Below are 19,457 nucleotides of genomic sequence, written 5' to 3'. Positions count from 1 at the left end.
AAAAACTAGGTGCGTCTTATGGGACGGTGCGTCCTATAGGGCGAAAAATACAGTATGTTCTATATTATTTTATTAATACTATTGCTACGAGTTTGTCTTGGCCTTTGGCTAGAACAATAAACTTACGAACTGTAAGTGAAACTGGAAACTGAGTATTTCTAATGCTTTATTTATTCCCCCTTACTGTTAAAGGCAGAAATGCTTGCAAATAGTGTTATTTAAAGTCGTGTTCAAATTGAGAGCAAAAGCCAAACAGCTGAAAAGTCTTTGGAATAGTGTGAGGATAAATACAATGTTGAGGGGTAGAGCAATGTGCAAATGATAGAGTGGGATTCATGGGCAGATTTCTAGGAGGAAATAGTTGGGTGTTCTCATGTATCTCCTTCCTGGACTATCACAGAATGTATAATCCTCTGGACATTATGAGTATGCCAGGGAATATTTACTTATCATTCTTTGTCATTGAAAGCCCCTCCTAGTAGTTCAGCAATAAAATTGCTAGAGCATTTGGAAAACTAAGCAGGGTCTGGAATGATTTCAAATTGGATGGGGGACCATGTGTTCAGATTCCTATGTTGCAGGGGGTTAGAGTAGGTGACCCTTGGGATCCCTTCGAGCTCTACAATTCTATGATTTTTATGACCTGTGTTTAATGGAGGTGGACATGAAGCTTCTACAACCCTGTAATGAACTTCTGAAGTAATCCAAACTATGTTTCTTACTTCAGCTGACTGCTTCTGAGCAAACTGTGGTATTAGACACCAAAAATCCTGTTTGTGCAGGAAGACACTTTTACATTCGTGGTTCTGTATTACACATGGCAGATTAGTATTGCGTATATGTGTGTGTGTGTGTGTGTGTGTGTGTGTGTGTGTGTAGGTATGGAACTCATAAAATTAAATGCATTTTCACAGTCTCTTATTATTAAAGGTAAAGGTAAAGGACCCCTGACAGTATTTGTTCCAGTTGCAAATGACTCTGGGGTTGCGGTGCTCATCTGGCTTTACTGGCCGAGGGAGCTGACATTTGTCCGCAGACAGTTTTTCCGGGTCATGTGGCCAGCATGACTAAGCCGCTTCTGGCAAAACCAGAGCAGTGCACGGAAACGCCATTTACCTTCCCATTGGAGCGGTACCTATTTATCTACTTGCACTTTGACGTGCTTTCAAACTGGTAGGTTGGTAGGAGCAGGGACCGAGCAATGGGAGCTCACCGCGTCGCAGGGATTTGAACCGCCATCCTTCTGATCAGCAAGCCCTAGGCTCAGTGGTTTAGACCACAGCACCACTCATAAAATTAAATGCATTTTCACAGTCTCTTATTATTAACAGTTGACTAATTGTGATTTTATTTCAGCTGATGTAGCCCAGCAGTTTCAATATGCAGTGCGAGTCATTGGAAGCAACTTTGCCCCTACTGTTGAAAGAGATGAATTTCTTGTAGCAGAAAAAATTAAAAAAGAACGTAAGTTTATTTATTATTTTTTAACAGTGTTCAGAGCAAGTTTTATAAGGTGTTCAATGCTGTGTGGGTTTTGTCTCTTATGATAGAGCAGGTTCACTTTACTGTTCATCAGTATAAACTATTACCTTGTTTTTCACCATTGCATATATGTGCTTTTATATTTATTTATTTAAAATATTTATAAGATGCTGTAGACTATGTCTACTCAAGCTTAGTGAACAGCAAAACAAGCATAAAATACAATAAAAAAATGCAGCGCCATAATACAATTGTTTATTTTGTTTCGACTACGGCAGACCAACACGGCTACCTACCTGTAAATAATAAAATTGTGAAAAGGTTTTCTCACACAATCCCTTATAAAAGCTTCTAAAACTAATTTTTATGAACAAATGAAACATTAGCATATAAACTAGTACAAAACTATTTTCAAAGCTATTTAAAAAACAACACCCAGCAGCATGTCCAAAAGACACATCTGTTAAAAACCAATTGAAACAGGTGATTTTAATTCTTTTTTAATTCTCTCATATAGGAGAGCGAGAGAGTAATATGAATTGTAGTAATAGATCACTGTGTCAGCAGAAGCTAGCAGGGTAGAAGCAAGAAGATAGTGTAATATAGAGTAGATGTATTTATTCTTTTGTCTGAACAAATTTCTGTCCTTCATATGTGGTTATAAGGAAAATATGGAAGGAGATGTGTGCATTTATCTATTATTATAGCGTAGATTTGAATATTTTACATAGAAACATATTCATATAGGGTCATTTCATTGGATGAGATGACACAGAGCATTCCTGTCCTTTGGGGCAGAGCGATCACCACATTTGTCGCCTTGCTGCTAAATAAGCTAGGGTGGCAGGTGGAGGAAGCAGATTTTTTCACTTTCCCTTCCATTGATTCTAATGAGAGAGAAATAAATACAGTAGACTTGTGCACATTTAACTTGCACACATTCAACTTTACATGCTTGGCAAAAAAATAAGTAAAAGAACGGACGTCCAGTGGGGCGGGGAACTTTGGCAATCACACCCACCATTGATCCAATGTGCTTTGACAATATGCAGTTTTGGCTTCATGCATGATCCCCAGAACGTAAGTTGTGGGCTTACTATACTCCAGGCCCAGGCCTAGCATAGTCTTGGGCCAGTTTGTGGGTGTGTCAGGGGATTTTGAATCTTGCCGATCCATGACTGCTGGAAATCCGCTTTTTTGACCCCCTCTGCCTGCGGGACATGGACCACAGAACACCTGTGCTCATGGATCTTTTCACAAATTACCCACACATATCCCTTTCTGCTGACAGAACAGCACTTAATGTTGTTTCTTAAGGTCTCTTAAGCAGCCTTTGACTAGGATCACGGGCCTAGTCTTAAATATGACACCATCCTTCTGGCCAGAATGAATAGTCATCTACATTGTAACAAAGCATCTGGGAGCTCAGTGAATTAGATATCTGTGTTGATTGAATTTCTGTTTAGTTTAAATGCTAATGTTGCACATGGCAAGCTTGCAGTGTTCTTAACTTGCCTTTTCTCTTTTAAAGTTGTGCGGCAAGGAAGGGAAGAGAATGCTGCTGTATTTTCAGAACTCTACAGAAAACTCCACTCACAGGTACAGGAATGTGTTCTGAACAACCCAGTATCCAATATGGAGACTAGTTGCTAATTGTTGTGTAAAGAATACCACTAATGTGGCTTTGCTAGATCAAGGAAATGAGTTGTGTTTGAGTTTGTTCTGATCTCCTGTGCTGTAAAATATTAAAAGCCCGTTTTTGAGGAAAGTAAAAAATAATCATCACGTGGTTTTTGTTGACTATATGACTTCTTATGGGAAGGACATACATCAGCATAAAATGTGTTTTGCTTTTTATGTTAAACTTATCTCACCACAATCTATTTTTAAGATAATGTGTATTGATTTATTGATCAGGTTTTCTGTCGGCCTCTTAAGTGATCTTGGTTTTCTTTCTTTTGTACTTGAGAATTTATGAGTCAGTTTTGACAGTGAAGTTCAGCGAAGTTCACAAACTTTTGTATACTGCAAGCAAATCCGTTATTCCTTGGCATTAATGAGCTGACTTCCCTCTGCTATAGAGAGACTAGTTCAATAATTTCCAGACTTGTGAGAGCAGTATAGTAGCTGCCTAAAAACAGCAGGGCATGAATTAGCATGAAGTCCAACTGTTGGTGGGAGATCTGTCAGTCATTTGTTTAAGCAACAGCTCAAGTTTTTCCGCTTATATTGCAAAGGTAAATTAATGAATTAGAAAATTTGAACAAACCGTACTTAAAGAACCTAGAACAGTGACCTGAACTGTTGAGAATAGCCATTAAGCACTTCCTAATACTTTATATCAGTACTTTTATCATATGGTTATGACAAGCTGCTTGCTGAAATAGCACTGTGAAGATAATCCACCCACCCTGGTTGAGTAGTATGATCAGATCAGGGACAAATAGGATATCAGCAGGGATTTAAGTCTCTTAAGAGGTGGGTCTGGTCTTACTATGATTATTATTAAAAAAAGAACTTATCCAGGCAGAGGTAAGTGGCATATAACCTTCTGCTATATTGGCTGCAGTCCGAACCCACATAGAATTCAATAGGACTTTCCTACAAGTAGCTGTGATGGGTGTATACATGCACCACTTTCCATTTTGAACAAAAGTAGACCTGTAAATCTTTAATTGATTTGACCAACGCAGCTGAATGAAAAATTGGCGGTGGGTGGGGTTTTTTTTGCAGTAAAAAACGAAGCCTGAAGACCAGTCATGCACTACAGTTAGTCAACAAGGCTTGGTTTCCATTAATCTAACCTTGCGTCTCCCATCCATACCACTATTAAATCATGGTAATACTTGCTCACGGGCAAGTAAAACTAGAACTGATTTTGAAACCACGTTACCATTTCTAATAGTTACCTCTTGTGGCAGGGAGTTTTGAAGAACAGATGGTCAATCCTCTACCTCTTGCTGAGCCTCAGTGAAGATCCACGCAAGCAGCCAAACAAGGTAGCTATTTTTGTGGGTGTGGGTGTGGGTGTCTGTCTATCTATCTTACATATAATGAACATGTAAGAGTACCATCAAGCTGCAGTTTGCTAGGCCACAGACAAGCAACATTGTGAACTACAGAATGGCAAGAGTTGGTGGGTGAGCAGCCCAGGTGAGCTGGACAGCCAGAAGAGGCTGCAGCAGACCCCCAGCTCTGCTGTCTCTTCCTCCTGCCCATTCTGGAGCCTCTGCCCCTCGGATTCAGGTCCCTAGGCCAGCTGCCACTGCTACTGTCCTCCTTCCTCCTCTGCAATTGGCCTTAGAATCAATCGGCTACTGCCAAGTAACATAAAGAGCAGCAGCAAGAGCAATGCAGGGATGAAGAAGGCATCAGAAGTAATGGCTGGCCAGTCACAGGCGGCATGAGGTGGAAAAGAGAACATCAGAGCTGCCCTTTGCTGATCCTTTCAACCTCTGATGCCCGAGGTTGCTGCCACTGCTACAGAAAGCAACAGAAAATAAGTCTGCATATTGAAATCTTCTCTCGTTTCTAGCAAGGGGCAGCGAGGAGGTAGGCAGACACAAGGTGGAGAAATAAGCTTCTTTCTCTCCTTTGTCTACCCCTCCACCACCACCACCACCACCCTGTTCTGTGGCTCTGGGAAGCATGAGAAATGTTTTTCCTTCTTAGGCTTCCTTTAGTAGAAGATGGTGCTTGGGAACCACTCAAGGGATGGGAGGGAGTGAGTTTATGGAGCACCCACACACCCACACACACCACCTTTTTTATCAGTGTTTTATCGTTGATTTAAAAGAATTAAAGCTGGAAAACAAAAATAAAAGCCAATAAAAGTGAAATTATAAAAGCAAAACATAACTAAAGATTGTAACAATGTTTTAACATGACCAGATAAATAAAGAAGTTTTTTTAATCAAATTTTTAAATTGATTTTCACATTTATCACATAAAAAATACAAAAAGATAAAAAAGAAAAACATTAAATAAAGAAGTTTTTGCCTGGCGCATAAAAGATAGTATAGTTGGTGCCAGGCATATCTGTCTGAACAAACCTCACCTCTGATGGAGGTGGGATTTAGATGAAGGCCACTGGCACAAGATCTTGGCGTGTAGGCAAGTTGATATGGAAGGAAACAGCAGCACCCCTTGAAGTACTGTATTATTACAACTCACAATGTAAAAAACTGAGACAAATCTAAAGTTGAAATGTTAGAGGTTAGCCTTACTAACGTTTAGCATCTGTTTAGAAAATTCTTTATAAAGTTTGGGGCTTATTCTGAAAAGTGTATTCTGTATTTTATTTTTTATTTTTAAACAGATACATAGGCAATCGGTTTCAGAAGGATAATGTGTTTATAGTCATTTAGCTAATGGCAATGGGTTTATTTTAAAACTTTGGGTTGTTTTTCCCCTCCCTTCAAGGTATCAAATTTCGCCTCCCTGTTTGCTCAAGCACTGCCACGGGATGCCCACTCAACTCCGTATTACTACGCCCGGCCCCAGAGCCTGCCTTTGAACTACCAAGACCGGAATGCTCAGTCTGGCCAGAATTCTGCCAGTATGGGGAGTAGTGGAATCAGCAGCCTTGGCATGTATGCCCCGAATGGGCCAACACCAACCCCGCAGTCATTTCTTCCAGGGTAAATGAACATTTTTCATGTTGCCGATAACTGTGCAGAGAGACCTGTTTCAATATATAGCAGTCAGAGGTGACAGTGAAGGCTTGCTGTTCAACGAAACTGGCCTGCATGGCAGCTGTCGTCTTAACCTTGTACCATAGGTCAATTTGACTCTTATTTAAGCTTATTTTATATCCTGCATCTCAGTGTTTCTTAGGGTGGCATATGCTAAAATAGCAAAATCAATGGCAAGTCCAAAAAAAGATTAAAGAAAGAAGCAGTTAGAACAAACAGCGGAAACAACAGAGCAATAAAAACATTTCAGAGGGAATTAAAGCTGTTACAATTATTTTTTTGAAAGACATCCAAGTAGTTTCCAGGCAAACCTATGTGGGAAGAAGATTCCATAGATAGGTCACCACTGCTTAAAAGACCCTCCCCAGCCACTGTCTGCCTAACATCTGAAAGCAAAGGAACATGACAGAGGGCTTCAGTGTTTTTTGGGAATAGCCGTCCTTCAGGGTTGGTGGAATTGCTGTAGTTAATATACCTAACCAGGCTTCCTCAAACTTGGCCCTCCAGATGTTTTTGGCCTACAACTCCCATGATCCCTAGCTAGCAGGACCAGTGGTCAGGGATGATGGGAATTGTAGTCTCAAGACATCTGGAGGGCCGAGTTTGAGGAAGCCTGCCTAAGACCATACATTGATTCAAAGTAGTTATGGGGGGAAAGCCTCTGAGGGGTTAGTGCACTTACCTAGGAGAAAGCCCCATTGAACTTAGCAAGACGTGCTTCTGCGTAAATGCGCATAAGACTGTATTGAAACTCTTATTGATCAAAGGCAGCTATCCCCCCTCTCTCTGGACCACACTAGTGTTGTCTACAAGACAACACAGAGACACTCTGTCTTCTGCCAGTCAAAGATTATGTAAAACAGGAGTCCAACCTTAATTCTTGGTTAGAATATGAAGAAAGTAAACAGTTCTTAGCTGAATTTCAAGAAGACTGGTCATTCTTTGGACTCTGCTAGACTGGTAAAGAAAAAGCAATTTATATGTGTTGTATGTGCGATATAACATTGTGCCACCAGATGGCGACATGGAGTCCCGTTTTTCTCTACCTGTTTTCCCTGTTTAACTTTACAACGCTTTAAACTGAAACACTTCTTTGATGTGTCCAGATCCAGCCTTTGTTGCTGGAAAGGAAGTTATGGTTCTTTATAAGTCACCTTTTGATATACTTGCTAATTCGCCCTCCCTGATACCTTCTAATGAAGGCAAGTGCAAGTATAGATAGGGAAAGGAAAAAGAGAGAGAGGGTATATAAAAGCGATGTGTTCATAATTACTGGTATTTGTTTATTTATGGCTTTCATATTGTGCCTTTCCTCCAAAGAGCTGGATTTCAGGCAAAACTTTTGCTTGAAATCATTGGATGACAATTGCGTTTGCTCCAGCACCAAGGCAGAATTTTTGCAACATGGCATTATCCCAAAGTGCCACGGGGAAGTAGTCATCACATTGGGGATAGCACTACATCTTGGCTCTGAGGTCAAGCTACTAGAATATCGAAGGAAGAGGCTTCCAAACCTTGTACACCAAACTAGTGGTTTGTGCTTATGGTTCAGCTTTTTTTGGGGGGGGGTGACCAGCATTTTCTTCTCCTGTCTTTAAGTTCCAGGGAATTCAGGAAGAATTGTGGTTGCTCTTGCTTGCTTTTCCTTCTCAATACCTCACAGTGGCACTGCAGGCACATTGCCACTTGCAAATTCCTTTCATGGGACCTTATAAGGGAAAAGAACTGATTTTTAATGTGAACTCCTATGAAGCCTGTAGCTGCCCTATGCCACTAAGGGAGCTAACTCTCAACCAGTGCTTCTGGGTGACTAATCCTAGTGCTTTCTTCCTATTGGTTTCCCAGAGGTTCTGTCAGCCAATAAGGGCCCATGAGCCTTCCATAAGGACAAAAGAAGTGTTGAGATCTGGCTCTTCCTCTCTTATGGGAGGCTTTTCTACTCATTTTCATTTCTAAACCACCATATTGGGATAGGGTGATAGCAGATTTTAGGTGCTTGTAGAGAAAGCTTTGAGGTTATGTCTGGAAGATCTTTGTTTTCATTAACAACATTCTAGGATGTCGTCCTGAGGGGCGATTGCCTTTGTATGTTCCATATATGATGACTGGGAGAGCTGAAAATCTATCTTACTTTTTAATTCCCATATTTTTGAAATACCAGAGGCAGTCGTCCCACTTTCCTGAAACTTGCAGCTCAATTTGAGATCCAAGAGTGCAAAAACAACATCAACAACTTTTAGGGATGTCCTATCTGGTCTGAAATATATTTTCCTGAACAATTTGTTTCAGAAATGTTTGGTGTTGGATAAGTCTTAACAAGCTTAGCGGGCTTATCTTGCTGCTCCTGAACTGGGAAGCTGGCTTGCCCTTTCCCATGGTATATCTTAGCAACTTGACCCTGACTGTACCCAAAATAAGGTGCTAACCCAAATATGATGATGCTTATCCATGAGAATTCAAGGTAAGAAACATCTGTTTCCATGAGTAGGGCTGAGTTAGTAAAATAAAATAAGAGCAATTGCTTTGCTATCTGCATTGACCTATTAGAGGTGTCAGAACATTAAGCTGAAAGCAACTTTTTGGCTGGTCTCAAAATTGTAGAACAATCATGGGCACCCTGCTGAGGTAAGAAAGCCTTTATTTTTACAATTGTTTTAGAAATTAGCAATTTTTCCACTGCAAATATTTACCAGGAATTATTTTCAAACAATTCTTTTGTATTTGCAGGGCTTCTTTAGCCATAGTTGGAATCATCTGGAAATTTCTGAGGTGCTGAAATTTCTGAGGTGCTTTATGTACTCTGTTGCAACATTAGTAGGCATGCAACAACTACCTTTTCTATATAACTGTCAAGAACTGCAAAATGGTGAATTTCTAAATGCATTCTCAAAGATAATTGGCCATGATAATGCCTTCTGCACCTGCCTATTTTTTTGAGCTGAAATTTCGCAGAAATATAAGTAGTTTTGCTATAAGTAAGACAACTCAATAGCTACATTATAGCTTTTATTTCCGCAGGCAATCCTATCAACGTGCAGGCGTGGGAGATTGCCTTCGGCAGCAGCTGGGGGCACGACTTGCCTGGACTTTAACCGCAGGCCAGCCTACATTACAGAACTCTACCTCAAAAGGGCTCTCAACCACTGTTTCACGTAATCTGCCAAGGTCAAGGCGGGAAGGGGACATAACGGGTGAGAAAAATATATTTCATTGTTCATTCTCTGTATTCTTGCGTCACAGTGCTTAGCTCAGATTAGGATGTTTCAGCTTTGACCTTGATACCAGCTGATAACAATTCCCAGGAAAATTGTGTACACACAGGTTCTGCTATAGGAACGCTAGTTGTCTGAAATCTTAGCTACCTGAACACAAAGAATCATACCCAGACCTCACTACACAAACGGCTGATTCAGGTATCTCCAAATAGCTGAAGTCTGCCCACTTTCTTCCTCTGTTCCAGTTTGCAAAGTGGTACCTTGGAATTCGAATGGAATCCGTTCTGGAAGTCTGTTTGACTTCCAAAGCATGACTTCTGATTGGCTGCAGGAAGCTCCTGGAGCCAGTCAGAAGCCGTGTAAGCCTAGTCGGATGTTCGGCCTCCAAGAATAGTTTGCAAACTGGAACAGTCACTTCTGGGTTTGCGGCGTTCTTGCACTAACCCAATCATTGGTACAATTTTTATTTAGAAGAGAGGTTAGTTTTTTAAAAGCTGGCTGTAAATGACCTTGTAGAACACTCTTGAGTTTTCTCAGTAACTTTCCGGAAAATTATATTGCAGAAAACATTTTCTTGCCTTCCTCTGCAAAACCTGCACTTTGAGAATCTAATGGAGTTCCTCTATTTTTAGCCCTCATCACCCTTAAAACCTGCTTGATATTGTGGTGCCACAGATACAGTATGATGTGAATAGAGCCTTGGACAGCAGTGGCTTACGCAGACAGCGGGTGGGGGGGGGAGAGAAACCATCTCCATTTCTTAATTTATTGTGTTTATGTTGTGCCAGTAAAAAAAAACATTTATTCATTCTGTCTGGCAAGATGTAACAGAAGGAACAGATGCATCCTGCCATTATATTATGTAGCTGCTACTAAATAAATTCATATTCCAAATTAACTGCTTTTTTAAAAAAGAAAGCAGATGGGTTTTGTGCACGTATTGAGTATGGGAGAAACTCCTGCCTGTAACTCTGCAGAGCTGCTGCCAATCAGTGTAGGAAATACAGTGGTACCTCGGGTTACATACGCTTCAGGTTACACATTCCACTAAGCCAGAAATAGTGCTTCAGGTTAAGAACTTTGCTTCAGGATGAGAACAGAAATCGGGCTCCGGTGGTGCGGCGGCAGCAGGAAGCCCCATTAGCTAAAGTGGTGCTTCAGGTTAAGAACAGTTTCAGGTTAAGAATGGACCTCCGGAATGAATTAAGTACTTAACCCAAGGTACCATTGTAGTTAATTGGACCAATGGTCTGACCTAGGAACACAGGAAGCTGCTTTTACAAAGTCATTGAAAACGTTGGCGTAAAGCTCATCACAAAGTGTCATAAGCTGCTTGTTCAATGAGGTACTTAAACCCCTCAAGAGTCTTTTTTGGAGGCTATTACAGGTAATACTTTGGGTTATAATGTCCACTGTTCCAGTCGCAAAGAGTGGATATGCATGTAGAAACATCCCCAAATTGGGGCTACTAGGAGTTATGTTTGACTCGTTGCATGAATTTTTAAACTGGCCCAAGGCTGTAAAGTATTAAGTTTGCTTTGTTTACATAGATGTAGTGGTTATTTTTGTAGCAAAAAATATTTCAGAAATTGGATATGACTTGGTCTGAAATATTGATTTGGTTTTAGATATCAAAATAATAGTAAATCTGGAACTGTGCTCCTGTTTGCTGACTCACTTTAGGACTGGAATTCTATGCAGTTATACCCTGAAGAGATGCGGGTGGTGCTGTGGTCTAAAGCACAGAGCCTAGGGCTTGCCAATCAGAAGGTCAGCGGTTCGAATCCCCGTGATGGGGTGAGCTCCCGTTGCTCAGTCCCTGCTCCTGCCAACCTAGCAGTTCGAAAGCACATCAAAGTGCAAGTAGATAAATAGGTACCGCTCTGGTGGGAAGGTAAACGGCGTTTCCGTGCGCTGCTGTGGTTCGCCAGAAGCAGCTTAGTCATGCTGGCCACATGACCCAGAAGCTGTCTGCAGACAAATGCCGGCTCCCTCAGCCTACAGAGCGAAATGAGCGATGCAACCCTAGAGTCGTCCGCGACTGGACTTAACGGTCAGGGGTCCCTTTACCTTTACCTTTATACCCTGAAGAATGGAGCGAGCTTGATTGAACTCAATGGGTCATATTTCGAACTAAATATAGTTAGGCTTTGGCTGTTAAAATGGCAAACATAATTCTTAAATATCCTGTATGTAGCTTAATCTGTTTGTTTTCCCCCACTTTTCAGGCTCTGTTGAAATAACAGAGGCATGTCTTGTGAGAGACATTTTATACGTCTTCCAGGGCATAGATGGGAAAATCATCAAAATGTTCAATTCAGAGAACTCTTACAGAGTAGACGGAAAGGTACAGTAAAGATCTTATACCTGTTTTATATACATAGTCTGCACACAGGGAGAGGGAGGGGAAACTGTTCAGTATATCCACTCTTTTCAATAATTCTTTTGCCTTGGTTTTAATTTTGCTTTTTAAAAAATGTTTCTATCATTGTTGGCATCTAAGGCAGTTGGCAGGGAACCAGTAACATAAAAACAACAGATAAAAATCAGAAGTGCACTTAATACACAGTTAAATGGTAAAAAGAACAATAAAAATATCCCTAAAAGCATTATTAACAGCAAGATTATGAGCAGCATTCTCATCTCATCCACCCACAGCAAAAAGCCCCACAGTGAATTAAATCATTACCAAACAAAAGCCCAAATGAACAGACTTTGCCTGGTGTCTACAAGATAGCAACAATGTCCTTGGAAGGGCATTGAACATTTGGCCACAACCACAGAACCACCTGTTCCCATATGAATCTCTACAGCAGCCAAGATTTATCAGAGGCTTTTTCCAGGGACTTTTATCTGTGGAGCTTAGGAGGGTAGTTTATAGAAATAACATGTTTTTCAGATAGCCCTGTATTTAAAAAGCTCACTTCAAGCTGTCAGCCTACACGGGTGAGATACAGTGGTGCCTCGCAAGACGAAATTAATCCGTTCCGCGAGTCTCTTGGTCTAGCGGTTTTTTCGTCTTGCGAAGCAACCCTATTAGCGGATTAGCGCTATTAGCGGTTTAGCGGCTATTAAAGGCTTAGAGGATTAGCGGCTAAAAGGCTATTAGCGGCTTAGCGGATGAGAAAAAGGGGGGGAGAGCGGAAAAAAATCGGAACACTCGCAAGACGTGTGCAAGCCCATAGGGAAAATCGTCTTGCGAAGCAGCTCAAAAACAGAGAACCCTTTCGTCTAGCGGGTTTTCCGTCTTGCGAGGCATTCGTCTTGCGGGGCACCACTGTACATTTTTTTAAAAAATTATTACTTATGTGTAATCCAGTCAAGCAACAGTATATAGAAGGAAATTGGAGGCAGCCTGAGGAAGAGAGTTTAGTTAGAGCATTTGAGAGAGGCATTCCTTCTTTAAGGGTCAGTGTATAAAATGTGAGGATTACTTCAGGAGCCACAGACGTAACTGAAGGTCGCTTCCCATAGAATGATTTAGACTGAGTCATGGGAAGTAGTTGAAATGCTACTCATTTGGAGACAATAGTGCTTTCTAGGAATAAGAAGAAGATAGAGAACCAATAATAAACTGGTCCAGGGAACACAGAGGGCTGGCACAGGGAATCTGGCCCTCCAGATGTTGGACTCCTTCCTTGACCATTGGTCATGCTGCCTGGGGCTGATGAGGGTTGGAGCCCAACATCTAGAGGGCCACATTTCCCCCGGTGCGTAGAGCTGTAGACTCTCAGTGACTTGCTACATGTGACATTATGAACCAGCCGGACTTACTTGTTTAATTTGCTTAAAACATTTTTACTCCACTCTTAAGGCAAAAAAGACTCTTAGAGCAGCTTACAAAATCTGTAATAACACAATTTCTAGCTGCAAGATTACAATTTAGAGAGCAGGACAAAAGTAAAAAATCCATTTTGAGTCTCGCCATAATAGATTTATAGTGGATATGGAAATGTCTGGCATAAGACCTGTTTGTTCTCATGCCTGGTTATGTTTCTCATTTAGAAGTAACTGCTTAATAGAATATTCTTTCTGTTGAAGATCAACAATACTGAATGTGATCAACACCTTGTCAGGTTCTAGTGGAAAATTGGATTTATGCCTTACCTTGTTCATTAGAGCTTGTTTCATCCTACGCTTATTTAATGCCAGTCTTCTATTTGTTCATCATTTATTTCTTAATACTTTAGGTGAGCATTTCCAAGTCTCTGAGAGATACAACAAGCCGGCTTGCTGAATTAGGGTGGCTGCATAACAAAATAAGAAAGTATACTGACCAGAGGAGCGTGGAACGTGCATTTGGATTAGTGGGTCAGGTATGTGGGCAAAACCCAGAAGTCTTCAAAATATTTGGTTTTGCTTATTTTGTTTGTTGTTGTTGTTTTGCTTGACAGGTTGTTACTGGTGTGGTATGGGATGAGAGACCTGGCAATAGACAGGAAATAACACTAGAACTTGTGGATCTCCAGTTAAGCTGAATGTTGATATATTCATGACAAATAAAAGTAGTTCATGCCCCACATGGCTGAATTATGGAGCGTGCTCACACTGGAGGCAGTGATGGCACCAACCTGGATGTCTTTGAAAGAGAATTAGGCAAATTCATGAAGAACAAGGCTGTCAGTGGCTACTACCCTCAGCAGCAATGTTCTACCTCTATTGTCAGAGGAATCATGCTTCTGAATACCAGTTGATGGAACCACAGGTGGGCAGAGTGCTATTGCACTCAGCTTGCAGGCTGTCCACAGGCATCTGGTTGGCCACTGTGGGAACAGAATGCTGTACTAGATAGCCAGCTGGCCTGATCCAGCGGGTTCTTCATCTCTTCTTATTATGCAGAATGAGGCAACAGTCTCAGGTGCTGGGATGGGGAGCAGAAGCACATGGGGGAGGGTTTCTGGTGTGGATCTTAATGCACAGGTTGGTTTGTGCTGGGAGAGAAGTTCTGTTAGGTATTTTGGTCCCAAGCCATATAGTTTGAAACCCACACTTTGAATTGGCCCAGAAAATACCGGTACATAGGCAGCTGCTGCAGTTGGGCCAGAACAGTTTATATGTGGTGTGATCTTCTGGGCCCAGTGGTTATTCTGGCTGCTGCAACTCCTGTTTCTGAATGCCTTTAAAGGCAGCCCATGTACAGCCTTAATTGCAGTCGTTTTTGTTATGGGTTTTATTTGAGTTTATTTTACCAGTTTCTCATTTGGTTTGATTTTGTATTTTGTCCAGAACACTTACTATCTCATAGCTGTCAACTTTTCCTTTTCCTTGCGAGGAATCCTATTTGGAATAAGGGAATTTCCCTTAAAAAAAGGGAAACATTGACAGCTATGTACTATCTGTACATTTCTAATGAATGAACACAGTTATAGTTTAGTGGCAAATTTTATCTTAATAACTCTGCAGGAGTTTGTTTTTATTAGTCACCCAGTGGCTCTTTATACTCCCCACCCCATTGAACTGAAACATTTCCTGCCACTTGGGCGTGCTTTTGTATGACCTCTTGAGTTTTAAAGGTTAACTTGCTGTGAAGCTTATCCAGAGACCCAAAATCAGTGGTCAGGTTGTATGCAAGGCATTCAGAGCTCTTTAGAATGTATATGAACTGATTCCTTTTGTTCTTGTCTTACAGAGTTTTTGTGCTGCCTTAAACCAGGAACTCAAGGAATACTACAGGCTACTGTCTGTTTTACACTCGCAGGTAAATAATTACTTCTGTTTTTTGCTTGAGTCCAACAAGTTAGTTGCAAAATATGACTTTATAAACTATTTGCATCTGTAACAGGCTTGTAAAATACCGTATTTTTTGCACCATAACACTCACTTTTTTCCTCCTAAAAAGTAAGGGGAAATGTCTGTGCGTGTTATGGAGGGAATGCCTACGGGTGGCATGCCTACGGATTTTCCTCCTCTAAAAACTACGTGCGTGTTATGGTCGGGTGCGTGTTATAGAGCGAAAAATACGGTAGCTACTTACCTGTGAAGAACAAGAGCTGATTCCAGGATAGCACATTTTTGTAACTATGGCACTTCTTTCTGTTTCCTAACATACTCTATATGTTGCTTATATTGTTATGCATGGGCAAATGAGCCTGTAAACCTTTTACTTATTTGAAAGTTTGCTATGTAATAATTTCCATGTATTTAGCTAACAGAAATGTTTACAAAATTATGTTACAATCATACTGCTTTTACAGTAATACTGTTGAAACTTTATGGTGAACTCTTACAAAAGAAATTTCTTTTCTTTCAGAATTCTCTCGTTGTCTTGCCATTCATCATTTTGTATTTATCTGCTTTTTTATTTCTTTTCAAATTATAGCTTTCAGTTACCCTTCCCTTTCTTTATATTACGACTGTAACATTTCTTTCAATCTAAGCATTATTTTTTTAAAATGCCAAAACATATTAGGCATGTGCATATCTGGGGTTAGAAATTAAAGCTTTTAGTAGAGGAAAGCTTGAAGGGCTTCTGTTATTGATTAAATCTTCTTCTTTGCTCCTTGTTGTTCTTAGTTGCAGGTAGAAGATGATCAAGGTGTAAATTTGGGGATTGAGAGTAGTTTAACACTTCGGCGTCTCTTAGTTTGGACATACGATCCTAAGATAAGATTGAAGACACTTGCAGCACTTGTTGACCACTGTCAAGGTTTGTCGGTAGATATTTACAACTACACATGGCATGAAAATGAATGTTAAAATGGTAGGAGCTCTTCCACTTAGAAATATGATTTCCAGGAAATTGCATTAATAGTATTACTATTGGGAAGGATGTGTGTGCAGAAATGGATGATTCTAAGAACCTTTACATGTAGATATCATTCCAGTGGATATAGATGGAGTTCAAATAGAACTTACCGTTCAAATAATGCCATTTATTTCTGTAGCTGAAAGCACTGCATGCATTCATCATAACTTCTTTTTACTACGTATAATTACCCTTATGGTGGCACTATTGGTAGAGTTTTGCATCTCATATGTTTTGCACTTAAAAGTGAGATTATTACATGGTTGATTTAAGACTGTTCATCTCTATTAGTGACTGAGGGAGTATTTTGGTAATCGGTATAAGCTTTAAAGGCAGGCACTGGATGAGTGCTCATAATCTCTCAAGTTTAAGGCATTGGCTTTGGGAATACATGCTTCCTGCCTTCCCCTTCTAGCCTGGACTGTAACCACATGTTATGGTGGCTTCCACCGGAAAACAGCCGCATTTGCTTGTTTGGGACCCTGAAGGGGCTCCCTCCCACTACTGTCTCTGCAGGCAGGCAAGGTTAAAAAGTACTGAAGTCTTGGTTCACCTTACCTTTCCCTGCCACCCTGAGAAATAGAATGCCTAGCTTCTGGCTACCAGGTACGATGCCATAACCCCTTTCTTCCAACAAAGAACTGTGGCTGTTGAAGGCAGCGTGTGTTCCTGTGATCTCCTGTAAACCGTAGTTAAGGCCTCGGGAGTGTTACATGTCCACTGGCCCTAGGAAAGATTGTTTAGCAGAATACAGAAACTATCCTCACTTAACTTCACAAGATGCAGATGGCTCTCAAAATTTTAAAGGAAGTGTGTTTAGTTTCCATTTCCATTTTCCTTTTTTTGTATTCTGTCTATAAGACGCCCCCATGTATAAGATGCCCCCTATTTTTGGGGACTCAGGAGATATATCTGTGTATAAGACGCCCCCCCAATTTTTGACATTATTTTAGGGGGAAAACATAGTCTTATACACGGGAAAATACGGTATATGCATTTTTGCTTGCAGCCTGCCCTTCCCAGAGATCCAAGTGATAAACTTGCCAGCATAGCGACCTCTTTATGGTGGGGAAGATACCAGCGTACTATTTTTTTTCTCCCTGTCTGTCAGGATAGTTGAAGATAGAGAGAGGCACTCTAGTTGCTTCTTTGACCCTTTATTAAAGTATGGAGGCAGGGGGGCATATTTTCATTCTGCAGCACAGGTGGGGAACCTGTGGCCCGCCAACTATTGTGGAATTACAACTCCCATCAACCCCAACCAGCACAGTTAAGAGTCAGAGGCGATGGGAATTGGAGTCCAACAACATCTGGAGGACCACATGTTTCCTACCACTGCTCTATAGCATTTGGGGGGGGGGATGCCCTGGCCAGTGGCTACTTCATCGTGCTATCAGATCCACTTTCTCACTCAGTCCAGAAGCTCTCTAGAGGAACCAAAGAGCTGCCTTTCCATTCCCTGTCTTCCCATGTGGATGAAATAATTATGAAGCATTTCCCGCTCTAAAGAAGGCTCTAATGAAGTAGACATTAGTGCTCTGCTTCTTGTGCTCTGTGCGCTATTTTTACTTGTAGCTATGGCAATCTCTTAGCAATTTTGGTGCTCTTCCAACTTCTCTGAACTCCCGCAAAAGGAATATTAGGCACAATGGTAAATTTGCCTTTGCCTTTGAAGAATGCTCTTCAAACGCCAGATAGCTGCTTCATAATGAAATTTGGTGTATGACAATGCTGCAGATGTAGCATTAGTTTTTCAGGTAGGTGAAAATGTATGTTTAAATTTTCCTCTGTGTGTCATGTTTCTCCAGGAAGAAAAGGTGGTGAACTTGCATCAGCTGTTCATGCCTACAGTAAAACAGGCGACCCCTACATGAGATCCCTGGTGCAGCATATTCTTGGCCTTGTGTCGCATCCTGTCTTGAATTTCCTTTATCGTTGGATTTATGATGGGGAATTGGAGGACACCTACCATGAAGTAAGTTCTATAAACTGTTCACTAACATGAGGTCTGCTTTCTGTTTCCCATTTTGTGTAAAACTAAGCCGCTGAAACCCTTCGTTCACAATTGTGGAACTGAACCTATTCTGTAGAAAATTAAGAGGAGACATGACTAGGTAGAAAAAATTGACATTTATACTGGAAATAGAGTTGCATGTAAAGAACTTGTGCATCACTTCAGTTTAGACACTGTGGCCAGAATCCAAAGAACCATGGGGTTAGTTTGGTGTGCCCAGTTCTTTGTGCTTGCAAAACAACAGTGGTAACAAAGGAACACAGGTGGCGCTGTGGTCTAAACCACTGAATCTCTTGGGCTTGCTAATCAGAAGGTTGGCGGTTCGAATCCACGCAATGGGGTGAGTTCCCGTGGCTCTGTCCCAACTTCTGCCAACAGTTTGAAAGCACACCAGTGCAGGTAGATAAATAGGTACCGCTGCAGTGGGAAGGTAAACAGCGTTTCCATGCGCTCTGGTACTCGTCACGGTCTTCCGTGCGCCTGTAGCAGTTTAGTCATGCTGGCCACATGACCCGGAAAGCTGTCTGCAGACAAATGCCAGCTTCCTTGGCCTGAAAAGTGAGATGAGCACCACAATCCCACAGTTGCCTTTGACTGGCCTGAACCATCCAGGGGTCCCTTACCTTACCTTACCTTACCAGTGGTAACATATCACAGGTAGAACTTGTATTTTGTTTCGTTCTTAACTATGCCAGCATTTTTTAATGGCCTGGTGTTAAATCTTTGGTGAAGTAGCAAATAAGTAGTCAGGATTGAATATACCAGCTGACTAGTTGCAGTGCAGTGTAGTAAGTCACATGCCATTGCTTTGGGCTGAAGCATTTATTCCCACATAAATCTGGTAAAGAAGAGCCAGCGATAGATTTGAGATGTGACTTCGGTTTATGCCCAGGCCAGACTAGACTTAGATGATCATTTTACCCTGTACTGCTTTTTTTGCATCAGTGAGATCAGTTTTTACAATATAAACTTCTTTGGAACTTTTATCAACAAAATAAACTTCCATGAGTTGTATAAATCCCTTGGGTGAAAGCCCCAATAAACTCTACTGCAGTGACTATATTCTAGTGAACACGACCCCTACAATAAGCTTGTCATATAGCGCCTTTAGAAAAAAGAGAGGTTAATTACAGTGGGGCATATGAATGTGTGGGTTCCCCTCCATCATATCCTAGCACTTACCCTCTGGGATACTGATTGCCTTTGTAAACAAGCTCTTAATTTCCCCGTAAGAAAATCACCCTTTTTATCTGTTGGTTGGAAGGCCTTGGCATTTGTTCATCAGTTAGATTGTACCATGATTTCCC

At 41.1% G+C, this 19,457-nt stretch overlaps 1 protein-coding gene across 1 annotated transcript in view; it reads left to right on the top strand.

Annotated features, from left to right (window-relative positions):
- The window catches only part of TUBGCP3 (tubulin gamma complex component 3), a 56,339-nt gene that overhangs the window by 11,142 nt on the left and 25,740 nt on the right, over positions 1-19,457 (top strand). Inside the window, exons 2-11 of the mRNA XM_083501156.1 lie at positions 1,357-1,464; positions 3,014-3,081; positions 4,404-4,481; positions 5,905-6,122; positions 9,195-9,367; positions 11,620-11,738; positions 13,582-13,707; positions 15,021-15,089; positions 15,905-16,037; positions 17,945-18,111. Of these exons, the coding sequence (XP_083357282.1) occupies positions 1,357-1,464; positions 3,014-3,081; positions 4,404-4,481; positions 5,905-6,122; positions 9,195-9,367; positions 11,620-11,738; positions 13,582-13,707; positions 15,021-15,089; positions 15,905-16,037; positions 17,945-18,111 (1,259 nt within the window). The remainder of the gene's footprint in view (positions 1-1,356; positions 1,465-3,013; positions 3,082-4,403; positions 4,482-5,904; positions 6,123-9,194; positions 9,368-11,619; positions 11,739-13,581; positions 13,708-15,020; positions 15,090-15,904; positions 16,038-17,944; positions 18,112-19,457) is intronic.

The sequence above is a fragment of the Podarcis liolepis genome (genome assembly GCF_965112155.1).
Source record: "Podarcis liolepis genome assembly, chromosome: 4".
Classification (NCBI taxonomy): Eukaryota; Metazoa; Chordata; class Lepidosauria; order Squamata; family Lacertidae; genus Podarcis; species Podarcis liolepis.
This window is presented reverse-complemented; position numbering and strand designations above follow the sequence as displayed.